This window comes from Pyxicephalus adspersus, chromosome 1 (genome assembly GCF_032062135.1).
Source record: "Pyxicephalus adspersus chromosome 1, UCB_Pads_2.0, whole genome shotgun sequence".
NCBI lineage: Eukaryota > Metazoa > Chordata > Amphibia > Anura > Pyxicephalidae > Pyxicephalus > Pyxicephalus adspersus.
Genome location: NC_092858.1, coordinates 149,337,118 through 149,360,705, shown reverse-complemented (window position 1 = coordinate 149,360,705; position 23,588 = coordinate 149,337,118). Strand labels below are relative to the sequence as shown.

Sequence of the window (23,588 nt, the reverse complement as noted above, 5' to 3'; positions counted from 1 at the left end):
GGGAATACCTGCTATAATTACTATATTCACAGCTCACAGTAAATTAGTATGGTGGTCAGTGGGAAGAATGTCTCTTACATTGCTGGCCATTGGGAAGAATGTCACCCTACAGCTTAAAGGATCACAGGAATCTGTTAAACTGACCTAAGAATCACAAATGCTCAAGGAACCCCAACCAACCTCTGCAGGAACTTCTGGAAACACTGGCTTACACCAAGAACCAGATGATTTCCAAAGCCTCGGCTGTATCCAATATCATCTCATTACAACCATCTTTTCCTAATCTTACTGTAACAACCAGAATCTCACTGGTGTTTTCAAATACTTTTCGTAGCTTCATCCTCTCTAATAAATTCACTCCTCAGATCCTCATTTCAACATTCCAAAGCAAAGAGATATTGTAGGATTGACAATTTTTATGCTAAATGTGAATGCTTTCATCTATTCAGGTCATTGTACACATTGAAGGGTTTTAAATGTGTGGATATAAAACTTTTTGGTCAGATTGCCATTTTGCCAGATTGGTAGAGCAGTTTGGAAAGCTGCAAAACATTTTTAGAAGTACAGTCTATAAGGTTTTCACTTATCCAGGTCATTCACCTATTAATTATGTTTGTGCAGTTTAGATTTAAATATTGGGGTATTTTCCTAACTAATAAAGCAGCTTAGGGAGCTGTAAAACATACCATACAAGAAAAAGTCCAGTCCATGTGACTACTACTAGATGTAAATCTAAACAATGCATTACCCACTTGTATCGATCCCTAGGTTTTTTATTATAGGTTTTAGTTTGTTATTTTTTTCCAATTACTTGCATGTTTATGAAACTTGTAATAACAGGTTTAGACTAAATGCACTACAAATTAATTATAGCTTGTGGACATAAAACATTTGACAATCACAGTATTTCATTACAACAACACAAATTACCCAAAACAAAAGCAAAACAGTTATACACAAATTATACTTGAGTGTTAAAATTACACTTCACCAATAAAGCACAAACAAAACAAATATGGAGAAGCAGAAGCGCATACACAGACTAGATATATTGTAATTACTCGCAGTTATGATTACTTGCTACAAGGCAAAATGTTAACTGCACATGTACTGTATCCTAACAGTGCCTATTTGTACTGATTATAAACTGTCTCACTTTTTATATATTGTGTAATAAATGTCCCTATATCATTATAGACTACCATATTCCAAAAAGCCCTAATATATTCATATCCTCAAGAGATCAGAGAATAATCCTTAAATATATGAAAAAAGGGTTACTGTGTTTCCAGCTCACAGTTTGCATTCTCTCAGTCAAATTTGCTAACAGGGTAAATAACTGATTTGATAAGATTATTTTTTAAGCATTTTTATTTTGTGCACTACTTTTACTGCTGAGCATGTTGGTCTTTCTTAGAAGAAAGCCCAGCACTGGACACTCTGCTAATTGTTGTTTATATGTGAAAATCCATACAAGAATGTTAGGAGAGAAAAATGGGTTCTTATCATACTGTGATTTTGGGATTGTGTGTCTAATTTCCTGCTGTTAATGTCTATTTTTAATATTGCTATTCAGATTTTTTAAAGAAAGGCAGTAAATGAGAGAAAGTCCCCATGGAATTTCCATGCTCTCATCATGAGCCTGATATATTAAAGATCTCCAAGGATGGAGAGGATACACTTTCATCACTGAATACTGCAAACCTGAAATGGATCTGGTCCAGGATTCAAAACATTTGTTAGCAAATAGCAAACTACATACATTCCAGGTTTGCTAGATCACGCAGCTTCACTCATGTATCCTCTCCTGCCTTGGACAGCTTTAATAAATCAGGCCCATGGAGTCAACTTCAGCAACATTATGCATCCTGAAGCTGGCACAGCGAGATGCACATTTGTAAAGCACACAGCTTGGTTTTAAAAAGGGGCTACACCTCTGCTTTTAAATGATCCCATATACATTTCTTTTGATTTTAAGTTCTCAATGCCCTGCCTGCCCACAATCAGTAATATAATACTATTCTATCATGACAGGTTTCCTTTGAGATTACATCCCTGTTGATTAAGGAGGGTATTGTTAGTTTTTATGAGAAGTACATTTTCATATGATATAATAGGGCAGCTTGGATTGATTTGGCTGCTCTAGCTATGAAAGGAGGCATATGGCTCCATTGTACTCTGCAAAGCTCTCGTCTGATTTTCTTAAAAAATCTACAGTCCCTTTTCTGACGGCATCGGAGCTGTACCAAGTCGGCTCCTTCTTCTGCCCCAGAACGTCTTTATAGCCCTTTCTACTCCAGCCTTGGGGAGGTTCTAAAGTCCCTCTTCTGCATGCTACAGAGATAGTTTCATTTCTTTCTTCTGCTCCCTCAGAGCTCCTCAAACACTCCTCTACCAGCTTTAAAGCTTCTTCGCCCTTTATTAAAGAATCTCCCTGTCCTTATTTTGGAGGGGTTCTCCTCTCCTTATATTGGAGCCACCCTAATGGGTCTCAAAGCTGCCCCCAAGCTTCCTTTAGAAAACTAGAAAGATGATCCTTGCCATATTGCATTATTCAGATTTCAAAATCTTCTTTTTCAGTATTTTTTTCTGCTTTTGTTAGAAATTGCTGTGTCACCTGATCTAACAAGAACTAAGCTACATACTATATATACCCGAGGAGTTCCATAGTCTGAACAACATATTTACAATGTCACCAATATGAGAATGCATTAGGATAATAGAAAACATAATCTGACCTGCTGCCCTTCATGTCTTCCAGCTCTCGATGAAGCCGAGCGTTCCTCTCTTCCTCCTCTTGCAGCCTGCGTTTCACAGCACGCAATTCTTGTTGGGATTCACATTTAATGTCATTGGCAACCACCACTGCTGTCTGTAAATCTGCCTGAAATCGCTTCCATTCTTCAGCATCCTCCTGTGTGAATAATTTAAGTTTGATCATACATTATTGTCACAAATGATTTTAAAGGAGTCATAATAAAGTCCTTTCTATTGAGAAACCCTGATCTCTAATATATATATATATATATATATATATATATATATATATATACACACACACACATACACACACACATACACATGCCCTCCTAATATGCCATTACAACAAAAGTTTGTGCATTACATGCAACCTTTGTTATACCCTTTACATCAAAGTTGATAGGATGATGGTCCCTACATACAGGAAGTGTCAAACCGCCTGTCTTAAAGTGGCAGAACTACTGGGGTCACTTTCATCAAAGAAATGCAATAATTATCAGTTTGAGGTAAAGGCGTTGGGTACACCAGCATACGGTCTGCCAACATGCACATGTTGGAGTCACCAAAACATCACAGCAACATTTCCAAGACTTTCCCTGATTCCATAACATATGTAGAAGACCGTATTGTACATTATTCAAGCTAAAGACACTGGGGTTGAGGTAGCACCCTGCAAGCAATATTTTACTTAACAAGCTCTGATGACTTCACCCATCCAATCATGCAAACAATAATAATTTTTTACCTGCCTGATTGGACTTTGTTTGCAAAATGAATTTTCGCTAAGCTTTCGCTAAGTATCCTTGTATTTATTATATATGGAGTCTAGGTAGTCCTATTTCAAACTTAACACTCCTAAGCTATATATACAAATTCAACCTCCTAAGCTATAAATACAAATGGTAAAATATTAATAAATATAAATTTTCCTTTATCTATCGATCAATATTTACTTTTAATCTATCTACCATTATGATCTCAATAATCCCCTGAAGAAGCCAATCTGGTAAAACGTGTCGGGACATGAGACAAGCTCAATACTTTCAGATATATATATTTGTTTTGTCAACATTTTTGCTATGTTGCATTTGTATATATAGATTAGGAGTGTTATGTTGGAAATAGGACTACCTAGACTCCATGTGTAATAAATACAAAGATACTTTTCACATATGCCTTAAAAGCCTATCTTTCCCTTCTTCTTCTGTTTTGATATATAAAAAAACAGTGTGCCTGACCTAAATCTTATTTGTAAATACCCTGTCCAGTCAGTAAAATAATTGCTCTTTGAGTATGCCAAGCACTAAATATCATTATAATGCAATCTCCTGTAAACTGACCCATTTAGTCCCATCAGAACTGACGTGCAGGACCAGACATGGCCACCTTGGAACCACCCAGCCGTTACCCCCACAAATGCAACAAAAATGCAGCTCCGACTATACATACAGGTCACAACATTCTACTAAAAAAGCATTTTGATTATAACACATTTATAATACATAAAAAAACATGTACATTCAGGTGCCTAATACATTACTTTTGTTCATGTAACAAAAAAAACACAGACTTTTTGCTTAAATTACCTTCATCTGCTTATTAAGGGTCTTAAGTTGTCTTTCCAGATCCTGTTTTTGTTCTTCCAGTTTGTCAACTTTGTCTAAAAATAAAAAGAAGTTTTAATTTGCATGTGCTGACTATAGTGACCACTACTCAGTGTAGTTTCAGGCTTCTGCCAATAGGTGGCAGTATTTCCAAGCTAATAAAATGGAAATGATTTGCACTGCTGGGAAGAATTCTGAGCAGGACTTCCAGAAGTTATTACATGAAATACTAGAATGTGAATACGTATGGTTTATTTTAACACAAAGCAAGTCTTAATGACACTTAATATCTTTTGTGGGTCCCAGTTGTACACTTTAGTTCCTCGGCCTACAAAAGCACCAGGGACAATTTTAAGATTTTTTTCTTTCCCCTGCTAAAATTTTGTTTTATTTTCTTTTATGCAGCTTATTAAACCTGAAACATAAAGACAGATAACAAGAGAAATGTAAAGGAGGCTTTTTGTCATACTGATTAGCAGGGAAGTATCTGCTGCTTTTAAAGTGCACCAATAATTGGACTGTGAGTAGATGTCATGGGTCAGAGTTTCTCAACCAGGGCCACTCCAGAGGTTGCTGGAACAACAAACGATCAATTCCTCTCAGCTCAGTTTAAGTAACACCAATCATGTTTTTGGCTATCTGTAAGGGTGACATTCATCCCAAAGACCAGCAATATAAAAATCATGTTTTCCTACTGACCACCACACTAATGTACTGTGAGCTGTTGATATTGGAATTAAAGAAGGTGATCCCTAAGGTTGAGAAACCTTGCTAGGGCTATGGGCAATGACTTGGACATTACATTATTTCTGATAAATCTTCATTGAGACTGCAGCAGATATCACACAACACAAACTTGTGAACAGAATCTGTGTGTGACATTGAGAATGTAGAAGTGTAAGTGTGTTTAGATCACTATGCCTATACCTGCAAAAGTTAAAATGTGCAACCTGACTAGCCTAGCAAGTAAAACTTGACCATTGCCAATGTTATTTATAGTAAAAAGACCAAATTTTTCCAGAAAAAAATGACAGCCATACTCCGAGATTATTCACAAAATACACACATACATGAGATAAAATACATGAGAACACATCCATTGATTGACACCTGAAATGTGCATGATGCATCACAAATTCATCATCCAGAAAATAAAATATGGTTTATTATACTGTGCAGTGAGTCGTAGTCCAAGAATAAAGATTCTGCAAACAAAGGAAGGACTGCTTAAGGTTGTCCAGTATTCTCATAGAGGTGAACCTTACAAAGGTGGCTTAGCCGCTGTACTAGGTTAATGGAAAGGATGCACACATGAGGGTTTATTATTTCCTAGGTGACCTAAAACACCATGGAATATACCTGGAAAGCTGAAAGATGTTGCTGACAAAGACAAACACCAGCTCGGGTTTGGCCACACAACATTCATTAGAGTTGAAACTGTGTTAGGTAGAACATGATTTAGTTTGTCACTGGCTATAATGTTATGTTTATAATTTGCTAATATGAGGAATATTATAAGTGTATTAAGCACCCAATAGTGCATCGAGTACAGTTAAAGTTGTGTAGACATAATTTACCCACTTAGAGCTGACAACTTTCTTTAGAGCTGAAAACTTCAGTAAAATAAGCCACTCTTAAAAAATGAATTAACACATTTAGCATACACATTTTATGTTAAATCTGGGATCTGATATGATTGCAGGGGTCATAGGACTTTACAGACTTTAGGAAAATGTCAAAGCATGCGGCCAAGAAAGGTGCATGGAAAACAAATTGCTTATTGTCTTTTTTGGTACAAAAGCTCATTGGGCCCCAGGATTGGAGAGCCCTTTTCTGTTAGAGAAGGAAACAATTATTTATCTGCTTTGAAGATCAAAGAGAAAAAATCTATTGCCAACCACTTCCTGCCTGAAAGCGTTATCAGTAAAAGGTTTTGGTTTGTAAGCTTTTAAGGGATAATTTTGTTTTGGCTATACAGACTACTATGGTCGTACAGATCTGGGTAATAATCTGAAAAGTCTAAAGGTGTTAGTGTTATCCTAATTTTACTAAGTAAATAAACTTTTTTTTATTTAAAAATGTGTTTTTTTTGTTTAAAATTGTTTTTCTTTACAATTTTTGGGGAGGACCCCTCCTGCGAGATTGGGTCACGTGAGCAGAACCCGGAAGAAGAAAGAAGATGGTAGCTCCTGCTGTTCCTTACGTGCGTACTGCGCTTGTCGTCCATCGCCTGAACAACCAACCTGGCGGATTCATGGTTGATGGACAACGGAACGATCTTAATGGAAGTCAAGGGAGATAGTGTGCACCAGGGTGCTGCCTCGTTGTTTTCCCCCTCACCTTTAGAACAGAGCTGTATGTATAGAACTCGTTCATGCATCGTGCAGTAGTTTGTCATTGGAAAAGGTCATGAAAGATCCTTTACAATGACAATTATTGCACATGTGTATGCAGCCATACTGGCAAGGGTTAAAAATGAACCCATGAACATGCACTACATAAAGAAGCTGCTTAGGTTGTACTCACTTTCTAGATCACAGATGAGCTGGTTGTTATGAAGTTTGACAGCACGGTGCTGCTCCACTTGATCCTCCAGCTCGAAAATAGTGTCCTTCATGTCCTTGATTTCAGTGTCTCTCTCGGAATTTTTCTCCTGAAGTTTCAGATTTGCACATTTTAGTTGTTCCTCTCTCTGGTCTCCCAGTTGTTTCAGATCATGGCACTCAGTTTCCACCTGTGGAATAGAAGTATATGTAATTTTGTAGTTCTGCAAGTAGACAGATATCCAAGGTGCTCATACAGTCCATCATATATTTCCCTTAGGAAAACTGAAGTCCAGGATCTTTTAGTTTTTTTAAATATTGAATAGTTCAGAATCCCTGAATCTTCATCACTTCATCACAACCCCTTCATTTTGTTGGCCAACAAAAGGTGCACAAAACAATTCCATGATTAGAGATCTTTATAGTGTTTTCAGCTTTACATTTTCATGTACCCCAAATCACTGAACATAAAATACCTCTAGGTTTATTAGCTCCAAAGCTTCAGGTTTTTAAACCATCACTACAGCCAATTTGTAGGTACAATTCTATTACTGAATTTCACTTGGTACGTCTCCAAATTCCAGCAGTCCACTGTAACTGTTTTAGAGGATTGCAAAAAGAAAGGATATTGGAAGCTGGACAAGTGAAAGACAAACCAGACTATGTTGCCCCACCATATTCTGTGCAGAAAGATAGGACATGAAAAGCTGGATAAGTGAAGGACAAGAGAATTAGAACTGCACCTTCTGTTTATGTAAATCAATTTTTTGGATGTGCATGACTGTATTGTATGTGTACTGACTGAGGCAGAAAATAGAGGAAGCTATAAATCATCCCACACACTGTTTAGTGGAATCTATGCCTGTGAACAATTATAAAAACTGCCATCTGTCATTGTTACTTGTCATAGAAAAGTTTGATATAATACTGCACACTGAAGATACATAAATGGGGCATGGTTAGGATATCACTGGAATCAGAAGCGCCTGTGGCTTCTAAATAAGGGATTTTACTAGTTTTAGCATAAAGTCAAATATAAACATTTGATTGGATTGTGGGCTTTTGGAGGGGAAGCACAGATAAGCAAATCAGCACACATGAGTAGTAAGTTACCATTCTACCCTGAATCCCATTGCTATCAGCTTGATCATTCTATGTTCAGGACAGGGGATATCAAAACCCAAAACTTGTGGATACCTGCACACAATAATTAAATATGGTAGGTTAAAAAAAAAACATTACCTATTACGCGTTAATTTATTTAATTGCCCCTGCCGATTCCCTGCTGATTGAAGCAATAGCTTTGACTACACAGAGGGTGAGTGACTGCTAAGACAGAACACTGCTCTCATACAGACAGCAATATTCCTTATCTTCAGTCCCATGAGGGGATACTGACACAAAGGACAAAAAACCAAAGCCTTTTAAAAAGCAAAGATTTTATGCATCTTGTTTTACTTTATGTATTTGCTGTACAATATTACATCGTGTGACTATCAGGCTGCTTTTGCAGTGAAATGAAGTCCTGGCAGAACAGAATATTGAATCATTTCTCCTTTCATAGGCAGAAAAGAATGTACCAGTGAAGCACAGGATGAGGACTCATTCTCACAACATGAAGATTAACAATACCACAGGCTTTGCAGAATCTGCACATTAACATTAAGGTGTGTCCGTTAGGACATGTGGAACAGGCTCAAATATGTAGAGCCCAGGGGTTATAGAATGACATCATGTATCAGAATATGTTCATCACAATGTGCTCACCAGGATGTAACCAGTGCCAGACAGCTTGCAAATCATATGAAGGAAACGATTCTTCTGAAAAGATAAGTAGCTGCTTTATGTTCATATAATCAAAGTGTTTAATAGTTGTATATAAATTTGTCTTCAAAATGATGCAGCATACATGCAGAAACTGAATCTGTGCTTTTCTAATACAGGGGAACAGGTGAAAATGTAAGTTGATCCTATTCAGAGCTATATCCTATTTTATCACCGCTTAGAATCAACATTATCCTGTCCCTACTCGGCAGAGATCTTTGCTGTATCATGTGATCTCCATCCATTCCAATAGATCATTTTTACAGCAGAGGCATTTTTACATTGGAATAAATGGAAATAGTTGCACATTTGGGCAGGAGGATTAGGGACCAACAGTGAAGATCCTCAAAACAGACAGCCAAACCATCAGTTGGGAGCCAAATATATCTATTTCACCATAAAAGTCTAAATAGGATGAAATATATAAAACTGGGTGCTCAGCCAATGGTTCAGTGTTTTTTTTTTTAATAAAACTAGTCTTTCTCAAATTACCACCGAGGAAGTGTTTAAATCATTTACAGATCCTAAAGAACCCCCTACTACAACCCCCTAAAATTGGGAATAATGTCCTTAATATTGGAGAAGAATGCCCCCTAATGGTCCGAATACTACTTTTAGATACAGTGAAAAGAATAGCTGTTTAATAAACAACTGGCTTTGCCAAGTATCACTGGCCCAGGTACCATCAATTAGATGGTCAGTCAAAAAAAGCTCAGGGAACCTGCAAATTCTGGAGGAACCTTAGCGTTTCCCAGAACCCTGGCTGAAAATGGTTGATCTAGTGGTTTCTTTGAGTGTTGGATCTGCCTGTCCTTGCACTCCACAATTCAGATTTCACTTTGTACTGTGCAATCAAACAGATTTCATTCTTGAACCTTCAACTTGCACCTGCCATGTTGTCTAAAGAAATGTTTGTATAATACACAGTGCAATGTGACGCAGGTGAGTGTGGACAGTCAATTGGGCCAATTTAGGTTTCCTACAGGTAAAGTAACTGCCATAAACTTTACAGATGGGCTTTCTTGTAGCCCCTTACTACATCAGACTTTTGCAGACATTAGATAACTGCAACAGAACACAAAAGTTCCTGGGATTCTATAGAAAAAAGTATTTACTCTTATTAAAGGGCCAAGAGAAACCAAGTGAAATAATAGTTTCCTGGTTGTCAAATTAATCTAACATCTACAAATTCTGAATGATTCATACATGGGAATCAATGGCTCAAAGTAATAAAGCCAAAAATAGGTCATGAGCAGCTACTGATCACCTTAGGGCCTCAAATAAGCGTATGTATTTGACCAGAGAGTAAACCAACAGCACGAAAAAAAAACTCAAGCACAAAGTGCAGTTATAATGTTAATGGCATTGTTTCAGTTTAATGAAGCTAAATAAAACTTGTAACAGTATTAAAATGCAGATCATTAATGGAGATTATTTGTCCATGTGGTTCAACTAGCTGCTGGTCCTGCTTTCCACAAGCCTGGTAATAACCAAGTGCAAATATAAAACATCTTGGATCTCCAAATATTTCTAGGCAAACTGAAAATGTTTGTAAATACAACCTTTTCCTTTTGTATATCTGTTGATTGTCCCTAATATCATCATCTATTTACTGAAAGCTCATTTGTGTCTAAACAGGTCTCGAAGTTATAATGTGATGCTCAAGCCTTAAAGCATACCTAAACTCAAAATTTTCACTTTACATAAAAGGGTAGACAAGCCTTTCATGTTAAGTAAAAAAAATTTTTTTTAAGTGTAACACCAATTTAAAGAAAAAAAAAAAAAAAAAAAAAAAAAAGGGTTCAGCACCACTCCTTTAATGATTGAGAGCGCAAAGCCTCCTGGGATACTTACGTCATGCATCCCAGGAAGCTCTTAGGTGCTCCTTCTGCGCATGCCTGAGCACCTTGGGCATACGCAGAAGGAACCCTTTCGTCAAAATGGGGATGCGCGGTGGGATCCGCAAGGTTTTTTTCCCCCCAACTACGTCACCCCATCTCGCGTCTGGGTCGGGTGACATAGTTAGAAGAACCCAGAGGAAGAGGAGAAGGTGGCGGCCCCTGAAGCGCTGTCCCGAAGACAGATACCGGGACAATGCAGGACTGAATGGAAGGGACCGCCGGACCAATAGACTACGCTGTGGGATTAAAGGTAAGTGGTTTTTTTTTGGTTTTGGCCATTTTTGAGTTTAGTTCCTCTTTAAATCTTCTAACATTTGTGTCTCCCATGCCTCCTTCACAGATACTGCAGCTCATATTGTAAGGGTTTTAGGAACAGAGGCAGTGCTGCCAATCTAGGAGGCAATGACCAGGGCTAGGTGTGACCAGCTGCTAATTGACACTTTATTTAATGCATGTGCTTTACAGAAATAAATATCTATAGCTATTGGTACAAGAATCAACTGAACACCCAATACCAGTATTGGGGAACTTGCCAACTAATAGCAAACACCACAGTGGTATAGAGATTACTAGCTTTGGTGCTTTAACAATGGTTTACTAGCATATGCAGCATATAAAGCATACATAAACTATGTCACCAGCACACCTTGGATCATATGTTGCAAAGTTCAAAAACTAATAAAAATATCAGTGTAATGCAACGTTTTGAAACCACACTGGACCACTACATCAGACGTGTGTTCACTTATCTCTTCAGGATACTGACAAACAATAGGAAATTATTGGTAATTAGGGGAAGATTTATTGCTTTCTTTTATGTCAACCGCTTTTTGCATTTCTTATTTGGACATCACAAGGAAAGCAAGATCATGGACCAAAAATCCTGCTAGAAATATAAATTTTTCCTTGCTCTAAAACAAAAAAGTTTGAGGACTGCTATTCTACGCCTGCAGGTAGTCTTAGACGAGTGTTTGCAGACTTGTTATGGCTCTGGTAACACTTCGACTTTTCAATAATTAATACTATGTTTTATATTAAGTGTTAAATTGGCTCAGCAGAACAGCCCAGCCAAGGTCTGCTGTAGTCTTCAAAAGGGAGAGAAAACCTAAACTAAAGCAAAAAAATAAAGATTGTACATCAGGTTCTCATTAAATCTCAAAATTAAATAATTCTACCCTTTCCCTCAAGGCTCCAGTACATCAGGCAAACCATTCTACTGTATTCTACTCACCTCATAAACTTCCATACACATCTGGAGCTCAGTAACCCCGTAACATCAGGGGGTGCCGTGTTTGGCACTGATGTTGTAGTCAACCAAAGCCAGCTGCCCACCACTTCCTGTTTCCTTCCCTCTAGCTGACCCACAACACTCATTGACCAGCCCCGGAGACTGTGATTATATGCCCCACACATCGATTTCTTGTCTGGTCCAAGCAGAATAAACACCTGGGTTACAAGATTAAAAAAACCTTAGCCAAACTGAACTTTTAGCATGATTGTGGTTTTACCTCCCCGCATTACATTTTATGACTTCCTTTCACTTTATACTTTAGGTTACATGACTGTGCAGAGAGAATAGACACGTGACTCTAAAATGATTGTACATATGGCTCTGTTTACAGCTGAAATCCATAACAGCAACATGCTAGAAGTTGTCAATTTACATGAATTTGTTTAATAAAAAGAAGCAATGAACAACGAGGTACAGTAAGGCCCCCGTACAGGTTATTAAAGATTGCCTCCTATAGTTGGAAGTTCTTATTAAACACAGAATCTTTCAAATTTGGTTTATATCTTGGAGCTTGTGTCAATGAATTAGTTTAACATATGTTTAAATTACTTCTGAGCTCAATTAGAAGTCATTGGGATGTGCACTTGACCTGCTTCATCCATGCTTTTCAGATCTATAGAACTGTTTGGGTATTCAAATCTCACTTCAAGTGAACAAACGTCCATCAACAGTTATCCTAAAGCTGCTACTAAATACGACCTTTAAAAAAAAAAAAAAAAAAAAAAAAAAAAAAACACATCTCTCACCAAATGAACATATCTACACTTAAGAAGATGTAAGTGGACAAGAGTATCCCAGCAAACATAACCCAATGTAGCTGATCAGATTTTAGTTTTCACCAAACTAGTATAGATAACATAAGAAGAATTCTCATTAGTTGCTATAACATTTGTAGTTTGTCATCACCATTTACATTATTAGAGTGGATCTAAATTATGACAGTAAACAAGGTAGTCCCATGGGTAGCCCACAACACAGCGAAACGTTAAAAGATTATTCATACAAAAAACTGTACACCCAACATCCACTGGGCACATCAATGCCATGAGTTATGGTGGTACAAAGTTGCTGCTTAACTTTTTTACCTAGCAAATGGGTCATCATAAACAAGACAATTTATATTAGTTAAGTTTTTTCAGTTCAGCCTGTTTGTTTTTATGTTTTCAGTTAAAAGGGGAAGGGTTAGAGCCTGCAATTTTGTTGCTGTATGGGCCCCTGATCAAAAATAATTATGGTGAATAATATCTGCAGTGCTGACAGAAAGTGAGCGGAAATCTTCAAATGAAGTAAGTAACATTTGTTTTGTTGATTGCGGATTGTTATAATCCAATAAAAAAATATTGGCAATAATAACAAAGATAACAACATTAGCTCGGCAAAAATGTTTACTGTCCGAGTCTAAATACCCAATTATAATCATAAGTATTTCCCATTTGTATTTAAACATTTTGAACACAAATAATTATTTGCAAGTGCAACCAAAAAATGATTTAGGATAAATACAGAAAATGATGTCTGACCTTAGCCAGAAGACACTGTAACTGCTTAACTTCACTGTTGGCTCTTAAGAGTTCTTGGCGAAGTTCAGAACATGTCATCTCTAGATGTTCTTTCTCCTTGTGAGACGAATTCAGCATTTCTTGAACCTCACCGTTCTCGGGAACGTTTCCTATGGGTGTAATTTCGGTAATTTTTTGGCGCTCACCATCTATCTGAGCCTTGAAACAGCTGCCTTCAATTTTAAGACCTTCAATGGTGACTTTTAGGTCATCCACCGTCTTGGACATGACACTCTTTTCTTTCCTCTCAGTTTCCAAGAGACTTTGTAATTTTCCAATTTCCTCTTTTAGTCTTTTAATCATCACCTGAGCTTCTTGGTGTTCTTTTTCGAGGCTTCTCAGGCTACTTGTAAGCTGTTGTTGAATATTAAGCAATTTTTCCCTTTCAAACTGAGACTTTTCCACTAGCTCGGAGTATTTATTTTCTACCTCTGTAAACTTGTTTTGAACCTGGCTTTCCTCTGTCTTTGCCCTGTCCTGAAGAAGAGCCATCAACTTCTCATTTTCCTGACTCAGCTGATCTGCTCTTTGTCTTTGCTGTTGTAGGGAGCTTTCCAGAAAGGATTTTTCTTCTGCAAGCTTTTCACTTTCTAGTGTTAGCTCCTGTACCATTAGATTTTGATCTGAGAGTTCCTGTAGTGTTGCTTGAAGTTCTTCTGCAGTACTATGCTGGTTTTCTTCCATCTTATGTATTTTTTCAGTCAATGAGGCTACAGATAGATCACTAATGTTATTTGGGGAGCTACCACTAGTTGAACATTTTGAGCCTTGACATGCAATACTTCCAGATGACCCGGGTCTGGAAGGAACATCAGCTAAGTGCTCAAAATCAGAATCAGGAGAAAGGGAGGCTTTAGTGACATCACTGCTTGATGAACCAGATATAGGAAGGCCAGGTCCTCCAAGCAAATGGCTGTTCTCAGGTTCTGGTAATGGGCTCTTCATCTTACTCCCCGTGCTTGTCGCTTGGGTGGAAGGTGATATGATACTGCTATCAGTTCCAGTACTACTTATAGTATCTGAAAGAGGTGACTGCTCTAACCTATGAAGTTTCTGTTTTAGGTCTTCATTTTCCTGCTGCAAAATAGCAAGTTCTTTCTGTAAAAACAAGTTCTTGCCATGAAGAGTCTTTAACAATATTTCAGGGTCTGCTCCTTCTGGCAGCTGAATATCCGGGGATGCTTCCATAGAGACTGGGATGTCAGGGCTTGGACATTCTTTATCTTTGCGCTTCTGTAGTTCACTTCGAAGTTTGCTAATTTCAAAATCTTTTGTTTTTGCTTCAGCCAATAGTTCCTTAACCTGTGATTCCAACACAGAAGGGTTGTTAGGTTCATTTTCATGTTTGGTTTTAGGGGAAGGACGGATATTTTTTGCAGGTGTAGAAGCACTGGGAGACGTAGGACTCGGTAGTGTTTTTTTAGCTGCAGCAGTGGTTGGAGGACGCAGAGATGTTCTGTCTCTTGCTATTGGAGTTGGCAGATCTCGGGGAGTTGGTATACCAGTCCTCCTTGTTGACAAGACTCCACCTGCAACAGCAAAAGAAAACAGGTTAAACAATCACATACATTAAATATTACATTTATATTACAATTAAAATCCAATGCCTATTGTGGTTTACTTCATTATCAGTACAGTATATATTCTCATCAGCCTATATAAAATATTCCCACACACACATTTTACAACATTAGACAAACAGACCATTGCAAATTGCAATATTAAAAAAAAAAACACATTTTTAAATATTCCCTAAATGTGAAGGAAGAAATATGATAACTCACACTAGCAGTGAATGTCTTTACAAATTTGTTTTGCACATGTCAACATACAACTGACCCCTATAATGTGTACATCACATACCCCTTTAGGCCCTTTCCGATTGTTAGCACAACTTGGCTACATACACTATTCAACGGAGAATAAAAATGATCAGTTCCCTTGGAATGTGTTTTTGGGCCACATACCAAGATAAAAAGGCTGAGATCCATACCTTGGTGCTTGAACTACTGAACATTTGAGCAAACTTTTTACAACAAAGAAGAAAATGAGTCCGAGAGAAAATGTGAGGGCAGACTATCCATAAGAAATATTTCAAATTCAACAGAAAGAAATAAACACTTATATGTGTCCTACAACTTCTTAAAATAAATACTAAGCCAGTATTTAAGCTTTCTTATCTTTTTTTTTACTAATCTTTTTGTGCTTTAGGTGCACTTATCCTATTTTTTGTGCCTTTACCTAGCTTTTACAGTGGTTCATACTTACCTGCAATGTATGCGGTTCCTTCATTTCTTATCAAGATTTGTGTGCCGTTACCTACCCGACTCCATATGGTCTCATTCCTTAAAATATTTCCAGACCTGAACTGCAGCTTGACCTCCTTTGATTATATAGGGAAGATCAATCAACAGGTTATGGAATCAAGGTCAGACATGTGTTGGGGTTACTGTGCAGGGTAAGAAGGCTACGCAACAATACCTCCCTGTAGTGGCAATTCAATTTTAACTTATTACAAAATAAGCTGAGGGAGATGGGCACTTATCTTTACATTTTACCCTAACATTGCAAACCTCTTAAAACCAAAATTGCTTTTTACATTCTAGATCTAAATTGTCAACAAAGTCAACCCACAGAAAAAAAAAAAGAACACACACAGAAAAAAGAAGTGTTTCATGAACATCACATTTTCTTGGCCTCCTTACACACATAAAACAATATCAAAACTGTACATGACCACCAACCGCAATCTGCTTTGTCATGATCAAGAATGCAGGGATAAATAATTAGATAAAAATGAATAGCTAATTTAAAGTTAGCTTTAGTCCACAGATGTCCCCACAATACATTTTGTACAGGCATTTCTCCTGATAAATGTCCCCACTTTGATGGCTGGCCTCAGTCAACCTCAGTCAAACCAGTTTTCTGAGACCATGTTCTCCTGGACCTTCCCCAAACCTTTGAATGGAGAAGCAACACGATGATGCTTCATGTCAGCGCAATACCCGAGTTGCCCCTTGTGTTGCTACCACCTCTAACCATCCAGTCCGGCAAAACAAGCAGTATGGAAGACTATTACATAAAATTCAAGAACTTAAACTGCCTACTTAGATAAAATTGCATTAATTGGTACATTAATTTGTACAAAGCTGCATTCATTTGTGCTTTTATCTCTGTCTTGGAGTTAAACTTTAAAGTCACACATTTAGATGAAATACCAAACTTCTAAAAATGAAAAAGTTCCTGAACCATCTTCTCTCCAATCTATAAAACAAAACTACATATTACAAAACAGGAGAATGATAAGGGTTGAATAAAATGCTCCATAATAAAAAATCAGACTTGGGTCCAGAAACCATACACACTGAGTATTCTGTGCTGGTGTGGAACCTGGGTAGGCTGTAAAACAAAGCAAGTAGTGTTTTTGGAAAGGAAAGATAGCAAAGGACATTCTGACTACAGAGCCAACGGCCCACTCATGCGGGTCAGAGAGTTAGACGTCCACAGCTGGAGAATTCCAGGATAAAGGAATAAAACAGAGCAGCAATTAAACTATTATAAGCCAGGGAACAGAGCCTTATCTCATAACAGGGACAGAGAAAGGAAAAAGGGCAATCTACAAAGTTCATTTTTTTTATTTATCGTGGCCGGGCACAAACCATCTCACAACAGTCTAAAAGCTGAAATTTGTCACTGTTCTGGCTACAGTAAAATTTACTCTGATTGGTGTCCAAGGAGAACAGCACATTATCATTGGTCTCTGCAGTGGAAAAAATAGATAAGAAATGCTTCTCTTCTCTATCTCAGTAACAGCAACAATTACTGCAATTCATCCAAGCAATGTAGGCATAAGACTGATGTATACATTAAATATCCCTGGCTTCCCACTAGATGTGCTTCCTCAAAACCTCCTATCCTCTGCAAGGATTGCCTACCTCCTCATACAAGAATATAAGATGCTTTGTGGTGTACTTTCAAGGACACATCTGGACCCATTTCTGTATGGGGGGCGCATCATCGTGGTTGTAACTGCTTGTAACATGTTTGGCTAAAACCTTCCAGTAAATACAATTGCACGCTGGAAGCAAGATGGAAGGAAGGGTTCTAAAATTGCTATAATGGAACTTAATGGTTTTAATATAGCTTGTGCCCCCAAAAAGGTTTACACCCAGTTCCTGTACCAGACAAGAGTGACATTGGGATAGAAAGTGGGGTAGGGTAGTTGAAATACACTGTCTTGCCAAAAAAAGTCAATGTTAAGGTCTGGGGTTGCTTCAGTTGGTCAGGTCTAGGTTTAGAAATGGTATGCGTTCAAAAAATGAGGTCAGCTAACTATCTGAATATACTGGATGAGAAGGTTTTTCCATCAATGGATTTTTTCCTTTCTGATGGCACAGGCATATTCCAAGATGACAATGCAAGAGTGGTTCAGGGGCATGAGACATCATTTTTACACATGGATTGACCAACAATGTCCGAACCTTAACCCTACTGGGAATCCTTTTGATATGCTGAAAACAACATGAGGCAGTACAACTCTTTTATCATAAAAATGCTACCATGGCGAATGAATGTCATAATCAAAGCTAAAGGTGGTTCAATAAAATATTACAGTGTGTGACTTTTTTGGGGACAGGCAGAGTACACACAGGAGGAACACTCCCAATGGAAACACCTGTTACTGTGTTAATTGTCAAATGTGGGATTTCCTCTCACCTGGTGTTTTTCCATTTTACCATATTAGAGGAACTATCCCCCATAGTGACAAACAGAATAATACAATAAGGGGTTTGTAGCTGTTTCAGCTTGACTCACATTCCTGGCTATAGGATCCATCAGGCTCTGTCACCACTGTGATGAAGAATGGTTCTTGCTCCCAAAATGATTTGGATGTTATACCTTGATTGACCATTACATTTGATTTGCTGAGCAAGTTTTTACATTAGTATGGCACTCTAAAGCTCTAACTCTTTCCCACTCTATAAGTTTTCCTTTTTGCTTTAAAATGACAACTGATTTTGGGGGTAGTAGAAAAATAAACTGCTGCTATGCCTCCAGGATCTGCAAACTGTGCTGTAGGTCAATGCATTTGCAAGATTTGGCCTTGCATTTTTTGATAGGGCTGCGGATCTTCCACCAGAGGTGTAAAAGCAACTGAATGTCCAGAAGCTACTTTGCATCCAGGAATTGTGCTGTAACCTAATGAACCCACAATGTAACCGCATGCAAATGCTTGCACAAACTGGTCTCCAACCACTACCATAAACACTGCGGTTTAATGAAAGTCTGCAGGAGGCCGAATTTTTTTCTGTAACCATAAACTGCAATCCTCATACAATACTCTATGTAACCCTAAACCTCACTGTAACCTAGCCACAAAATCCTATGTCCAAAAATGCCAGCACAAAAATGCCAACATCAGAATTTAAGGTTTCGTAAATGAAAGTCATTTAAACATGTTTAGTTTTTGGGGTTTTTTTGCCACATGATCTGGGTATGGCAATGACAAAGAGTGCTTAAAATAGGTTTTCTTTTATAGAGGTTTTGTACTTTAGTAAGGCATCTTTACCACTTATAAGGCACTATAACTATATTTTTAAGAATGTGACAGTCCAGAAATGTAAATAGCATCCTATTAAAAATAAAATCCAAGCTATATTAAAAATAAAAACTACTATTGCAATGTCACAGGAAGCATTTATAAAGCAATACACTTTTATATGCAGTACTATGACATTAAATTCTTTAGGATAAAGAAAATCATGACACTCCAGGAATTGCTGTGTGAGCTTCTGTTCTCTCTCACTAAATGCCTTATGATTTCCCACCATAGAGTGCAAGGCTTGAGATTGCTGATAACTCTACATTGTGCAGACACAATACTAGCCTGCATTTTATTATTAATATTGTTATTATTAAACAGTATTTGTATAGCACCAACATATTACACAGTGCTGTACATTAAATAGGGGTTGCAAGACATACAGACAGTGACACAGGAGGAGGAGAGGACCCTGCCCCGAACATCAATAGCTATATATTGATAGAATTATTTACCCAGGTGCTATTTAGTAATTGTTATTAAATAGGTGCCGGTATATTTTTCAGTTTTCCTACAGTACAGTGTTCAGTCCTACCAGAAATCAGAAAAACTGCCTTAGATAGGAATCATTCCGTGTTATGAATAGCTTTTCAGGTGTAACAAAATAGTGATGGACTTGAGTATTGCAATATTAATGTTTTGCAGATATAATAAACCATTGTTTCAGTTATTATAAACATAACCCCCCACCCCTCCTGAAAAATCACGATTGCTGCCAGTAATGGTTGAAAACATGGCATGGAAATCATGGCCCCATGGAGTCATTGCCAATCTAAATATTGGGTTATGGAGTACAAGGTGTTTACTTTTCAATTGGCTGCTGGATATCAGTGGTTAATATAGGTAAATGTTTTGTTTTCTTTTGTTTAGGATTTGGGAAAAAAACGGCTATGATGTAATAGGCTACTTCCAGTATGCATTGCTGCTTGAGAAATTAAAACTGGCAAACTTTAATGCAGGATCCAAAAATACAAGCATTTTTATTCTTTTACTGATATAAGTAAATGTTAATTCCTGACCTTTGCCCATTAATATTATTAACCTTTATTTGTAAAGGGCCAACATATTGTGCAGCTCTGATGGACTGTTCGCTCTCTGGATAATTTCATTAAAATTAGAGCAATGGTTGAGGTTTGATATTAAAGGGACTGTGATAGCCTTTGGAATGATGAAGAAGTCATACATACTGACACTGGAAGTTAAACTGACACAGGAAACTTTTATAACACTTGTATATTATTAAATACATTTCAATACCTTCAGCTTACAAAATTGCTTTACCAATACCTTTAAAAAATACATTTGAAACAATCCATTCCAGGTTTGCTGGATCACCCAGTTTCACTGATGAAAGTGTATCCTCTCCAGCCTTGGATAGCTTTAATAAATCAGGCCCACTGGGTCCTATATGTTGTTGCTCTCCAAGACTGGAGAAGAGAAGATTAGTAAGTGAAACTTGGATCACTAGGTTCTCCCATGATAGTCTATCTTCTCCAGTCTGTAAGACCTTTAATAAATCAGTTCCATTCTGTATCTACATAAAAATAAAAAGGGCCTTGGCATGGAATAACATGGAATGGATCAACCATGGACTTCAGAAAGAACATATTTGTTGTTATTTATAAAATAGTATTTAAATTTACTCAAATGTTGGAACATCCAGTTACTGATTTCGCAGTTATTTATTATTTTACTGTTGTTCCCATACTTTGGAGACCATTAAGAGTTAAACCAGTGGCAAGTTTAGTTGTATTTACTCTGAATAAATAAAAGTGTTACTGAGTCATGACTTTATGTTTGATTGCTGTCTGCCGCAAGATGGTGCAGACGATTAATCCTGAGCTCCACAATACAACAATCTCTATGGCTACATTCTTGATTGAACAAGAATAACTGCTGACTGCGAAGAAATCCGGCCTTCCATTCAACCACTTGTAGCATCAGGAATCCGGTCATCAGAACCCAAGCCTGGGTGGCCAGGGAACCTGTGTGCTGCAAAAGTGAGTACATCCCAATGCATATCAAGCACCCTGGGGAATCCATCCTGTTAATGTGTAATTAAACATAAAAAATAAAAAAAAGTTTCAAGTTTCAACGGTGTCTCTTCTGGAATAGAAACATGTACTTGTTCACTAATTCTGTATTCTGAGCTGTGCATGGAAGCTGTTATTCCTACACGGCAAATCAAGGTGGCTGAAGATCCCAAACCCAGAATAGTACCAGGTTAGGATGCTGGCATTGCCTAGGGAGCAAGGGGAGCGTACAGGTTAAATACGATATAGGCAGCAAATATGTCTGGCTGGACAACATTTCACAAACTGAAAACATGACAACATGAAAAAAAACAGTAAATTGACAGAAAATCAAGTATTTTAAATGCCGACTTGCAGGTTTTTTTTTCCTATTCCATGAATTGCCTTTTAGTTCAAGCGATTTGCCATTAAATTTGGCTGTTCCAGGAGGATTCAATACTCATGCAAAGCCCCTTAACGTCTTCCACATGGTAGGCGGTCCTCTTCTGGGATTATCTAATTTTTTATTATGCTGGTCCCGATCCTCTTCGCCTCTCTTTCCCTTTCATATATATATATATATATATATATATATGCGCGTGTGTGTGTAGGGACTGCTAACCTAATGTGTATAGGAGGTTGGGTGTTAGGGGTGAATAACCTGCATAGGATATAGAAGAAGCACAAATAATTACGAAGAACGATTTTTATTGAAATTATTGGTCTGGCTGCTGGATATTTTTGACTCTTACAATGGAGGTGAAAAGAGATCTCATTATTCTTAGTAAACAGAAACACTGTGCTGTACTACCCAGACGATTCTGGCTGCACTATATATTTTAAATTCCACAATAAATGCTATTTTAAAATTATTGAGAGATGGTCTGGCAACCTCACAATCACCCTTCCAGTTATGTGCTTAACGCGGTCCTTGCATAAAAAATTAAAACAAAGCAAAATAACTTTGGACCCCAGGTCCTGGAAAGGTGCTGGTGACATTGCTGTTCCTTGCTGATATCTTTTGATATTCCAACATCAGGCAGTTAGGAGAGTGCCAGCTGCCGTCCAAGTGAGGTATAAATTAAACTTATAATTTATCATCCAATAAAAAAAAAAAAAACGGGGCTATTGCAAGAGTAAAGTATTTTCTTTCCCTGTAGCTTAGCTTTAATGCAGATTATTCAGGGCTGAAATATTGTCATTTCACTTGTATTAAACTATGTTAGTAACTACATAAAGTTTCCTATTCATGTTCATCACATGAGATTTGTGGTTAGCGTAAATCCTCATATACCCAACCTACATTAAACAAAATGAATTCATCCATACACATCTGTTAAAAAAACATCACATCACCGAGCACTTGCACAATCTAGCTGAAGGAAATACCAATATTTCAACACAATCTAGAGGAGACGGCAACTGCTCCTGTGCAAGGAATGTGGTCAATTAATGGAAATCATTAAAGCAACAGTCATCATAATTACTAAAAGGCTGCTTTGTGGATCCGTCCAACTTCATGCTAACGTTAGTAGTCAGGACAAGATTTCAATTATAACTGTTTACGAAGGAGGATGTTGTGTTTTTCTGCAGTGTTCAACCCAGAAATTATTTTAAGCTGGGTGGGAAGAAATTGTAGGAGGGTGGAAGCCCCTGATTTGTGACCTAATTCATCAGTAACCACCCAAAAACAGCCTAGCGGTTGCTGAAAAGTGTCAGGTGGTGCACCCACCTAAAAGGGGTTGGGGAGAACACTGTTGTGTACACCTTTGTTTAATATCAGTGCGTCATCTATGTATTTAAAGTTCAACTCCACATTTGTTTTAAGGATAGTCACGGTTTATTTCTCCACCTAGATTTGTTTTCTGCTTGTTGTTCTAACAAACTGATTTCCATCTAATTATCACTTGGCCTTGATAGCTGGAGCTTGACTGGTAACTGTGCTCCATGAAATCATCTTCAGTATTACAGAAAAAGTCAGGCTTTATATACCTAAATACTATTAGCTATAAAATGACTTTAATCAATGAAACCTTTCAAATATACACCTGTATGGTACCAGGAGAAAAACATGGACTGTCAGCATTGGACATGCCAGGCTCCCATGCTGATCCACCGACCAGAACTTACTGACCCAGAAAAACCTGCTTAATAGTTGTTCCAAGTCAGTAGCTCAAGAACCAAACCATCATGATTAATATGATACCTCTCTTTTATCTCACCAGGTTTTCTTTAAAAACTGTGACAGTGCATCCAAAAAACTTCAACAGGCAACTCCATGACCAGCCTTTCAGCTATGTGCAGGAAAAACTTGGATGTTTTAGAGATCTTTATAGGTATTTTATAGTTATTTTCAACAGGAATGGACCTAATATGTAAATTGTTATTTGTATGTTTCCAGCCAAAGTGTAGATCTGAACATAAACATGTTTAGTATAGACACCGGCATATTTATTGTACTGCATATCTGCATTGAACAGCAATATTTAGTC

General features: G+C 37.6%; 1 protein-coding gene across 1 annotated transcript in view; it reads right to left on the bottom strand.

The window, feature by feature from the left end:
* Positions 1-23,588, bottom strand: part of SPECC1 (sperm antigen with calponin homology and coiled-coil domains 1) — a gene marked incomplete in the record, with an annotated part of 170,581 nt that overhangs the window by 73,389 nt on the left and 73,604 nt on the right. The window contains 4 exon segments of the mRNA XM_072430895.1: positions 2,739-2,914; positions 4,347-4,420; positions 6,891-7,098; positions 13,444-15,011. Of these exon segments, the coding sequence (XP_072286996.1) occupies positions 2,739-2,914; positions 4,347-4,420; positions 6,891-7,098; positions 13,444-15,011 (2,026 nt within the window).